The 12,124-nt window shown below is 41.9% G+C and overlaps 1 protein-coding gene and 1 pseudogene across 1 annotated transcript in view; one reads left to right on the top strand and one right to left on the bottom strand.

Moving 5' to 3' along the window:
• The window catches only part of LOC106590294 (uncharacterized), a 63,568-nt gene extending 57,254 nt beyond the window's left edge, over positions 1-6,314 (bottom strand). The window contains exons 1-3 of the mRNA XM_014181143.2: positions 6,033-6,314; positions 5,527-5,619; positions 3,384-3,565 (exon numbers count right to left, since the gene is read on the bottom strand). Coding sequence (XP_014036618.2) covers positions 3,384-3,565; positions 5,527-5,588 — 244 coding nt within the window. The 5' untranslated portion in view covers positions 5,589-5,619; positions 6,033-6,314. The remainder of the gene's footprint in view (positions 1-3,383; positions 3,566-5,526; positions 5,620-6,032) is intronic.
• Positions 6,315-7,740: 1,426 nt separating this feature from the next.
• LOC106590242 (low choriolytic enzyme-like) lies at positions 7,741-9,286 on the top strand (annotated as a pseudogene).
• Positions 9,287-12,124: the final 2,838 nt, after the last annotated feature.

Below are 12,124 nucleotides of genomic sequence, written 5' to 3'. Positions count from 1 at the left end.
ATGTATTCTACACTCACATAATGCCAATAGGTCTTATAGGCTTGATACAAACAAAACCTCAATATTTTATAACATTTTCCAATTATTGTGGGTTATCCAGTTCCCTTAGGCCCTTAGGGTAAATTTGCACGCAACTGTACACACTACACTCTTTACTACTGTATACTCTGTTCTGCTCCACCCAATGGTACGAGACAGGGGCGGACAGGGGTCAGAAATCAGCCCTGGCATTTCTTACACACCGGCCCATTTTCTTCTTTGAGGCCCCCACACCAGCCCATTTTCTTCCTCAAGGCCCCATTATTAGCCAGAACATTACCATTTTGCGTAAAAAACCCAAATAAGACAAGCCAACTATGTTAAAAATGGACCAGCCCATCTGGCAATTGCCCAAAATGCCAAATGGCTAGTTCGCCCCTGGTATGAGAATAACCGCTATCAGCCACTGTCTCCTGATCCAGCCAAAACCAGACACCACGGCCCGTATCCATAAAGCGTCCGAGAGTAGGAGTGCTGATCTAGGGCCTTTCAGATAACAATTGTTAAGATTATATGGACAGGTGGGGTCCTGATCCTAGATCAGCACTCCTAGTCTGAGATGCTTTGTGGATACGGCCCAGATATGTCGTTATTGTTTCTGTCTTTTCCAGTCATCCTCCCATCTGTACACCCCCCATCCTCATCTCCCTCCTGATCCTGCCTCTGAGACCTCTAGTCCCCCTAGTGGTGGGAAGGAAGACAGCACCCTTCTATTCTGACTGGGGCCTATAATAAACCACTAGATATAATAGGATAGCGCAGGCACAAGGCGTCACTTTTATGTGTGGTTCTATTCCTGCTGTCTTTACGAGGAAGTCATGTAACAAATGAGAGCTGACTAGATTCAATTCAGAGAATGATCGAGATCTGAGGAGGACAAATGCTTAATGCCAAAATATAATTGATCTCATTAAATAGACCTAAGCATCAAAGCATCTAATCTGCTCACCATGACTACAATCCTCTGTAGCTCGGTAGGTAGCGCATGGCGCTTGCAACGCCAGGATAGTGTGTTCGACTCCTGGGACTAGCCATATGTAAAATGTATGCATGCATGACTGTACGTGACTTTGGATAAAAGCGTCTGCTAAATGGCATGTATTATATATTACAGATAAGAACAGGCTAAATTAGAATAACGATTCCTTTGTATGATTAGTTCTTCACTATGCCCACCACTGAAGTTAGGACCCATTTCCAAGCTACTGTATGTTGCTTTGATGAGATCTGGTCCCTCTGTGATCAAATCCATTAAATCCACCATGTCTTCATCTCACACTGGCACTTTTAACAGCCTTAGCACCTGTGATCTGCGTGATGGATAAACTGCCCTCTAGGTCAGGTTAATGGGGTTAAAGGGTGCCCGAAAGGTGCCACCATGCAAAGAGTTGAGAGGTCAGGGAAGTGCATCAGGGTATGTGAGTTTTGACCCTGCTTCAGTGTCATAGAGAAAAGGACAACAGAGTACATCAGTCCTGCTCCTGCCTTCCTCCAAGCTAATTGGTCATTCCAGCCAAATCGTTCTCTACTTGACTACAGTATACCTGTTCACCCCAATCCATTCTAAAGCCCAACAGGGACTGATGTGATTGGGATTGCTGTTGCATCCTCAAAGGAATTGCCTTGAATGAGGCAATTTATGTTCATTGCCCCTGTGCCCCACTCACACTTCAGCAGGTAGAATCCCTGTTCATAATAAAGGCAAAAAAAGAATTGGGGTTGAGCATGTGTTTTGTTTTAGATCTCTCTCTCTCTCTCTCTCTCTCTCTTTCTCTCTCTCTTTCTCGTGTTTCATTTGAGCTTTCTCTCTCTCGTGTTTCGTTTGAGCTCGCTCTCTCGCTCGCTCTCTCTCTCGTGTTTCATTTGAGCTCTCCCAATCTCGCTCACTTTCTCTTTCTCTCTCTCACGTGTTTCGCTTGGGCTCTCTCTCTCATTCAGCTGTTTCCTGAAAGCTTTGTTTTGACCTCAGTGCCATGGAGGCCACGGGCCCACAAAATGTTTTTAGGTCTTTTTCTGAAGTGCCCCATAAATATTTGAACGCTCTGTGGATGAGGAGTAACGAGGGAATAGAGAGAGCGAAAAGAGCCAGACACAAAAACACACTGATGATAGATGTTGCTGGAACGCACCCGCCTGTTTTCGTTATTGTTTGAATACGCAAGAGACTTGAGGGGAAAGTAACGACTTAAAAGAGAGAACGAACATTATCAGGTCATCTGGCAGAGAGGAAAACATCTTTCCCCACTTTAAAGTATTCCAGATTGTTGGTTGATACTCTACTGGAGGGACACTCTGTAACTCAGTGTAACTTAGTGCAGAGTATAAAAATCAAGTCCAGAGCATAAAAATCAGGGTTGGCATCAATTGAAGGCAGTCAATTAAGGAAGTGATTTGATTAGAAAGCTAAAAGAAAATATCAAACAACTTTTGAAATAAATCGGTTCCACTTCAGTTTGTTGGGAAGTCATTGAAAATAGATGTCAGTTTTCAATTATTGAATTGAAATTTCAGTTTACTTCTTGAATTGACTGCCCTCAATTCGAATTGACCCCAACCCTGATAAAAATAGCCAAGACCTGGATGGAAGACAGCTCATGAGATAGACAGAAAAGAGGAGGCAAAACAAGAAAAAGGGAGGAAAGTTACGATAAGCCCGAAAACTATTTGTACAACATTACAGTATAAGATAGTGGAGAGTTATGTTGATTGTTGACAAAGTAGTGGAGAGAAGCTAGAATATTTAATATATACATTGATTACCATTGATTATTGATTATCATTGATTACCCCTTGTCAAGCCAACCAACATTTTAAATATTGCAAATGAACATCAAATAACCTGTTCAAATGCACTTGTGTGCTAAATGACAATTTACTTTGAGTTTTTCTTACAACCAGAATGTTCTTAAAACTATGCCTGAGGATATGTTGAATAACCATGTGTCTAACACAGTTTGTGTAACAAGTGTGAGACCCTGAACAGGATATTTCAATTGTAGGTCCAGGCAACCACACAAGCTCCCAGGCTGCTACTGAAAAGACTGTGGATATATTCTCAGTTTGTCACACCGTGCCCAGGAGCTGAGATCTCTGACTTCATGTCTGTCCCTAAAAAGAGAACAGTTCTCCTGAATGTACTGCTGAATGTATCTCCACTCACACACACACAGACCGAGATCTATATTTTGCAGTCGACTACATACACTTACTGTGTAGTATAGTGTAGTTTAGTGTAGTGTGGTTCACCTGATCTGTGCTGTGTCTTGTGTTGTAGTGTACTGTAGTTTCTGCGGTGAGTCTCTACTCCCTGTAAGGCATTGGGGGAGGACGAAGCGTCTTCTTACCTGTGAAGAAGCTCTTGACCCGGAGGTAGCTGACACTGAGACGCAGCACGGACAGTTTATCCAGCTTGGAGATGATGTCTGGGGAAAAGGGCAGCATGCTGGCCAGCCGGTCCAGCTCCGCGTTCAGGCGGTCCCGGTGCCTCTTTGACGGGTTGGACTTCTCACTTACCGTGGCCGGTTTCCTGGTGAAAACACAACAGGAATATTTGAGTGTCTTTTATTGTGACGGGTTGGTAGCTGTTTGATTCTAAAATATCTGTCAGGCTCATCTGTTACCGGAGAGATGCACTGTGCTTTTGGGTACAGTACGGCCAAGAGTTATGGTTGTAGCAACAGAATATAAACAGGGAATCATTTTGTAAATCATTAAAAGATACTCATATTCTTTGAAGAGTTTTATTAGAGTCATCTTTATTGACTCAGTCAAACACATTGATATAGTGAAACGTGCAATATGTGAGGTCAATATACATACATGTTTCATTCAGCAATTGCATACACACACACACACACACACACTCAACACACACACACACACACACACACACACACACACACACACACACACACACACACACACACACACACACACACACACACACACACACACACACACACACACACACACACACACACACACACACACACACAGGGGGTAACAGCATTGCCAGTGTCAGATAATCAATACTAACTCTAAGGGCTTGAACACACGTTTGCCTGCCAAGAGTGCTAGCGAACCGAATGCAAACCGATTTTACATATAGAATCGTGCAAAAATGACGTCAGTCAGACGTCAACAGCACGCCGAACGATCGGTAGACGAATGGGAGATCCACATTCAGTGCGATGTGTGCGACCCTTAAGAGAACCTCTACAGACACAGATGGGTTGATAGCCTCAAGCATCACCCAAGCCTGTCCAGTGACTCAAATCACCACCCCGAACCATCTCGGTGGTGCCCGTCTCAGATCTCCACTGCGTGGGTGCAACAGGTTCCCTTACTACTACCGCTGTCCCCTGGCTGAACACTCTATCTCCTCCCTGCATTGGTCCTGGTCAACGGGAAGAGAAGGTAGAGGTAACGTCAGCTGAACTCCCTCGTGGTTCAAAAGAGACTTGGTTCAATGTACAACTGCAACAAGCTGCAATAGGATTGTGACTTTGAGAATGTTGTTGAGGAAACTCACAAAGCTATTACAGCTGGTTGCCTTACAACTGTACGTTGAATCAACAGTGCTGCATCCTTAGGAGTCTGATTTCTGTCAGCTAGCTACCCCCTGACTCTCTTGCAAGCAAACCCAGCGCTTCAATTAAACCAGTCACGCCACTGTTGTTTACTAGTCCAAATGGTTGGTTGTTTCACGTTTGTGTCAACCGTCACACTGTTAAAGCAATGTAGATCATTGATTGAGATTCATTTAAAATTGAATTACATGATTGTATATAGTGTTCTCAAATTTGACATAAATTGTAGCTCACTGAAACCTGTTGTTGCTGTTTAACATTTGAACTGTTAAGTGCTACAGTAGCTGACGGCTAGCTTGGTTAGCCTATACGGTCTTTTTCTATGGCTAACATTTGAAACCATCAGGTTTCCTACAAGTGATTTTAACTATGCATCACATTTGAAAAAGTCTGGAACCACAAGCAACCACAATAATCTGCAAACGACTCCTGCCTGCTGTCACTAAAAAACAGCAAATGGCACTGATATTACTAATAGTATGTCCATAAGAATAAGAACCTGAATATCAAAAGTAACCTTTACATAAAATTAATTTATCCAAACTGATTATATCTATTACATATAATTCAACCCAAAGCCATGTGAATATTCGATATGTCATAGCATGAATATGACTTCAGCAAATCTGTAACATTTTAAATTCGTCCAAACTTTTGCAAATCTTACAAATGTTGCTTAAAAAAAACGTCCAGTGTTTGGTTGGTAGTATAACAGTAGCTAATGTATCTGCATGCTACTTAAATACGAAAATATCACACAAATAATAAACTACGTTTTACTATTCGGCTATCACAACAGCAAAAAAAAGTAGGAGAAAAATACACATAATATCCATAAAACAACTTTCAACATGCGTCAAATATTAGAATATTATGGAGAAAACTTGTGATTCTTAACTGTTTTTGAACGGGCTTCCTTCTTTTCCTGCCCGCATACATGCAGTCTCCCGGTGGTATCATCGTCTTGCGCTCTGTTAAGGTAACAGGTGCGCTACAGAGAAGATGGAGAAAACTTTTCAGCGTCCCACATATGACATAAGCTACCAAAGGTTTAATGAACAGCCGAATGAACTCCATAAACAGTACATTATGTTAAAGTAGTTCATAGAAGTCTAGTGATGCTATCAAGATCGAGTAATCAGAAAGAAAAGCCAGAAGAATAGAGGATAAAGGCATAACTATGTCCTAAACAGTTATAAAGACCGTCAATATTTTGTTTACACTGGTGAAACGTAAATATGATGAAAGGCGCAAATTCATAGACAAATCTATGCTGCCAACTCTCACTAAAATGATTCGTATCAAATACATAAATTATGTAGCATAATAAAACGTTGAATGTCATTTTAAAAAAGGCTACTTGGAACAACAAAAAAAGAAAAAACATCAAATTAAAACACTTACCAAGAAGGTCTGTCAATATTACTTAATTCCAGTATAATGTTAGATTGGTCATTCAAATTGAATGGGTATATTATAGACGGCACTTCCTACGTGAACAATAATAATTCCTCGAGAAGATACAGCAAACGTCTACCAGAGCTCTGAACTGATGTTTTCAAAGCTCGAGGCAGATGTGGTTGATGCTTTATACCGAATTGAGTCGCCTTCACTTCCTCGCGTTTCAGGTGGCGGATTCCTCTGAATGACATGTCGAGCTCTTCGCACGCAACTGCCTCGCAAACAGACTGCGCGCGCACACACATTTACACACATACACACACACACACACACACACACACAGAGAGAGAGAGACATTATGAGCAGCACAAGGGGAGGGATCTCACGCGAAGCACCACACTACAAATCTCTATGTAGCAGGGAGATTTTTACTGTCGAGCGCTGTCCGAAATGGAAAGGATATTTGGAGCAAGCATTAGGAAAATTATATTGCCATTGAAATATCCTTTGGACAATTACCTGGAATCGTTTTGGATTCGCAAAACCACCTTTAAACAGTCAACTATTGCTGGATATACTATCTCCTCAACTTGGTTTGAATGGTGCGTTTGGCATTTATTCTAAGTGGTTTCATTCGAAGGATACGCCAGGAGTTTTAATGTTGTAAAGTAATGTGTTATTTTGTTTACTAGCCCATAAATAAGTCCGTGCTGTGTTGTATTATGATGGTTTTAAAATGATCAAATAGCTTGAACTGGGGCTAGGCTATAGGCCCTATACAAAGACGCAGCGAACGTAGAACAAATCCAACCAGTCAAGTTCAGTTAGCATTAGGTCGCTGCCAGATGCTAAGAGATTTTATATAGTCTATACTTACATTTTGATTAAATGTATTGCCCCTTTGTGTACACAGGTTAATCATTATGGAAGGCTATATACTGTACAAAGAGACAGGTTGGAGGGTGCAGTAAGAGACTAATTTGCTCCATGACGAATCATTTTAGCTTAATTCAATTGATGTGATTGTCATATTTGCTCTGTATAGGTTTTTTAATCTGTAAAAAGTAAAAAAGTATATTATTATGTAATTGCTATTTTATATTCACTGGTGAGAACTTGACTTTCACCTCATTTGTCATTAATTTACTGTTATGTAACTGGCCTTGATGTGATTAAAATATCTGAAACCAATTTTAATGAGCTCCCATGTTTCTTGTTCTTGACTTATTTTTATCAACACACAAATGTTGTAAATGTTATGCAAAGGGTGTAAATAATACTTTACTCTCTCTCTCTCTGTGTCTCTCTCTCTAGCTCACAACACACATGCCATTAATGAATGAAGCAACTGCAAAGTAGATGAACACAAACATCTGTAAAGCAGATTTCAGATTAAAGCTTTATCCTCAAAAGGTTATCTTATAAAACATGGAATCTGACTTCCCAGAAATAGGAAAAATCCTATGTAGAAAATACACTTAGGAAGGCTTGCATGTGGAATCCAAAAAGAGGAAGGAAACACAGAGTGGATGAATGAATGAAGGAAGGATTCATCTTGTGAGGGTTCAACCACCATGTGTCTGTGTGATTTAAGTTAAGAGAGAGAGAGAAAGTGAACTCAAAGAGGAAGCTGGTAGGATACTGTACAAACCATTTAAACAATACAAGCTCACCTACTCTCCAGACAATGGCTTGCTTGACTGTAGTTCACATGGCTGCATATTATATCACCCTGTGGGGTGAGAGTGGGAACCATCTTCATGAAATAAAGATCTGCAACAGGAAGGACTTGGAGTGCAATGCTTGTCTTCTGTGACTTAAATCATGATAGACATTGGCTTCAGGGTGGTTTCCAGATGTTGACAGGGCCGGCTCCAGGCATACATTATTTTTTGTTGTTGAACAATTAAAACATTTTTTTTTCTTTTTACTCAGTCGAGGTCTCAACTTACTGTTCAGAATTAAAATAGTAGAATACACAAGGTGCAAGTTCCCGAAATGTGGTTATGTCAGCCATGTCAGCTAACAATTTTTAGATTGGTAAATTAGTCTTGCCAGCTATCTAAACTTGTAGTAATCATGGCTAAATACTGACCGGGCACGCAGGACACATGCCCAGGGGCCCTGAACTCTATGAGGCCCCTATTGATTTTGGTAGTCAGTCTCAACCATATATCATTAACATTGCATTAGTCATGGCAAAATGTGTAGAATGGCAGGAAATGTGTTATAAAATTGCTAAATGTTCTCTCTGCCTCATGGCAAAATGTGTAGAACTGCAGAAAAATTGCTTTAAACCTGCAACATTTTCTCTACACGCCATGGCAAAATGTGTAGAATTGCAGGAAATTAACTTTAAAACCAAAATTTCCCACCGCCATCATGAGGGGGCCACTAATCTAGCTTAGAGCATGTAGACCTTGCTGTCGCTGGACAGTTTTCCACTGTAGATTGCACTATATAAGGTGCAGTGTCTGGACCACTAAACAAACTACACTTCACTCCCCGAAAGGTTGTTTGCTGATAAGTCTGCCTTAAAGTACACTCTGGGCCCTCTGGCCCTGCTTGTGGTGGCTGCCTGGGCCGAGGAAGAGGAGCTCTCTGCCTCCGATGCTGCTGGAGAAGGCCAACAAGGACGTTGTCAGTATCCACAGCGAGCCCATGGTGGTGAATGACATCGCCTACGACAACGACGCTGACCCCTGCACATCTCGTGGCTGCATGTGGCCCAAGTCCAGCGACAGCATGGTCTACATGCACTACACCGTCACCAACGGGTACTCCTCCCGAGAGAGGTCCATCATCGAGCGTGGTCTGCAGTCTTTCGCCGGCTTCTCCTGCATCAACTTCGTGAAGCGTAACAACCCCAGAGACTACCTGTCCATCCCTCAAAGGGTGTCAATCCTACGTTGATTGTCACGCCAACGCCCAGACGTGTCTCTGGCACGTTCCGGGCTGTCTACCACGGCACCACCAAGGACGAGCTGCTTGCACGCCCTGGGCTTCAACCACGAGTAGACCCACAACGACGTGACAACCACATCCGCATCCTCCTGGAGAATGTCCAGTCTGACATGGCGCACAACTTCAGGAAGATTGCCACTCTGAACCAGGGAACCGGCTACGACTACATTTCCATCATGTAGTAGCACAAGTACGCCTTCTCCAAGAACAAGCCAAATGTGGCGCCCATCCCCAACCAGAATGGGGAGATCGGCAAGGTATACCAGATGAGCCAGAGAGACAACAGGCTATAGTGTTAAATAGACACCATCAGCGCCGGGTGATGACCTTGAAAAGTCAGAACAAACCCAAGAGGACGATCCACATTGAGGTTGTGACAGTGACTCTGTGTTGAAATAAACACAGGGTGATGTTCAGTCAACCGGTATTTATTCCAGTAGGATGCAAATAAACTTGAGTGAACTAATCACAAAAATAAATATATTCTTTAAATATTTAATACGTACAGTAGGAGAAGATCCGCATATTATTACACCAATTTGCATACTAAAAACAGATAGCACATGTTTAGTGATGCTCAGATGGCCCATCTACTGTGTTTTAGCCTGATAACCTTATAACCTACAGTATCTGCCAGTCAATGGGTGATACATCAATGTTGTGGCAGGTGGAGCCAAAGGGCCTCCCAACACAATCAGTCCCTGCCATAGCAGGCTTTAGAATCAATGTACAGTAAATCCCATTGCATCCTTAACCATAGTCCCTTTAAGATTAGTCTGGGCTCAAGCATTAGGAAGCTCGAGTCGTTGTAGCAGAAGCATGCCTTTTGCACACAACCTGGACAGCGCTCAGTGTATGGTTCTATACATGACATTAACCCATCTCATACTGCTGCCCCATTTTAAGCCAGCTGTCATCTGTTTTGAATGGTGAAGGGCTTCATTGATTAAGCCCTCATTTTGCATTGCCATGGATTTCAAGCTGAATGTTGTGACAAAACATTCAGTTCTAATAAACATGAATGAACATTTACTGTCTCATCAAATGCAATGCATTGCAACTGCCATTCCTAGTGACCCTCGAAAGGGACTTCGGAAGTTAACACTCATATTCGAAAACCCTTAACAACCCTGGCATATCACATCCGTGTATGTTTCTAACACACTTTGTCTTGAGATTATGCTGTAAAAGTGTCATTATGTTTCACTATTGTTTGATGTAATATATTCCGTTTTTTTGCAAGTTCTGTCTTCTCCCCCCTTCCACCAATCCAAACAGAGTGTGAGTCAGAGCACAGTGCATTGTGGGTTTTGATCTGAAAGTTGAAGTGTTCACACGATGGCACCCATTGGACAATGACAGTTGTGTAATCCTGTTTTGGAGCGGGTGAAGATTATGTCAGCAGACCAGTGCATGCTGTGACGTGACACACACACACACACACACACACACACACACACACACACACACACACACACACACACACACACACACACACACACACACACACACACACAGGGTACACCTTTATGACAACTTTCATAACCCATGTACAGTAGGGTGATTTCAGGAAAATCCTTTAGCATAATCCTTTTCTGGCAATAGTTTCCTCTCGGGCATCGTCGCGCTGATCTAGCATCACCCTATAGCAGTAGTTCTCAAGCTGTGGGTTGGGGGACAGGGGTCCAGGTGGGTTGCATGCTGGATTACATGTTTTGTGCATTGCAAAACATGTATTTATTTGAAATACAGTTTTGGGATGGAAAAACGCTTTCAGTGTAAACTGCCCTATGGGACTCACATAAGTGAATGCAGCAGCCTTGGGTTTGACATCTATCACTGTCCAGTGTAACTGACTGATTGAATATATTAGATAATCAAAAGTAGTAGGCTGCTCCAATTGCGGGCAGCAGCTAGGTAAACATTCTCTGCAGAACGAGTAAGTCAACATAGCACTATTGTGATGGTACAGGGACTCTATTTGTTATGCAATGTTGACTTACTCATTTGGGAAGTAATTATAAAGCACAGCAGCATCACCTGAGACATTTGCTGCAAGCATAGAGGCGTTTCTTACATTTTCTGAAATGAAAGGTTGACTGCAGCCAGCCAGAAGGCATTGGTGACATTCGCTCGGTTTCCATCCAAGTGGCGACAGATTTTCATGTAAATATTCTAAAATCTGCATTAAAATAATATGCAAATGTGCCCACCAGAGACGTGTTTCCATCAAACGGACTTGTTGCAGATAAATCTGTGCTGTGCGTGATGACGTACCGCACAGAAAAATTAATCTTGTGGTAAAATTAATGCACTGAAAAAAATATACAAGTTAAATCAGTTTCCATCACATTTTCAATTCTACTGATGGGTTTGGTACGCGCGCTCCCTAGCCAACAGCAGATATAGTGCGGGTATAGCCTATATTATGAGATTATTATGGGCAAAAGAGCGAAATCATTTGTATTTGTTAAACGGCATCCAAGAATCAATCATGTCACCAGAATAAGACCCTCAATATTTATTGGAAAGGAGAATCAAGCTCATCACCATACACTTTCCCCACCCGGTGGTTCATTATCATTACATGATTATTATTATGTAATCTGTTGCCTAATAAACTGCATGATTTCCAGAGTCATAGTGGGAGGACCACATAACATATCATCGCGTGACTCCAAGCTTAATTCGATATGATGGTTATTACGGTATATCAATATTTGCGCATAAAAGTGTTTCCACCGCCATTTCTTTCATAAGAAATGTTTAAGACACAAAAATATCCCAACTTGTTTAGCGTACTTCGTTTTTGTCAACATTTGGAAAGTTTACCAACAATTTGCTGTTTCCATCAGGCCTGTCGTGACATTCTTTTATCCAACACGTACTCGCATAAAAAGGTTGGATGGAAACCTGATGACTGTCTTCAAAGAACGTGTTACTAACATATTGTCCTCCAAAATCGAGGTCTTAACCTTTGAACACAAATGTCTAACTTCTGTAAAAATCCACATTTCCAGAAACAACCATTACTTGCTAGCCAGTCATCCACTGGTCAGCGGCAGACTTCAAAATGTTTAACTGGAGCTGAAAGGTCAGCGAGAGGTTGACCACTTCCTCTTCCCTTCATC

The sequence above is a fragment of the Salmo salar genome, chromosome ssa29 (genome assembly GCF_905237065.1).
Source record: "Salmo salar chromosome ssa29, Ssal_v3.1, whole genome shotgun sequence".
Lineage (NCBI taxonomy): Eukaryota > Metazoa > Chordata > Actinopteri > Salmoniformes > Salmonidae > Salmo > Salmo salar.
The sequence above is the reverse complement of the archived record's forward strand: the minus strand, read 5'-3'. Positions and strand labels throughout refer to the sequence as shown.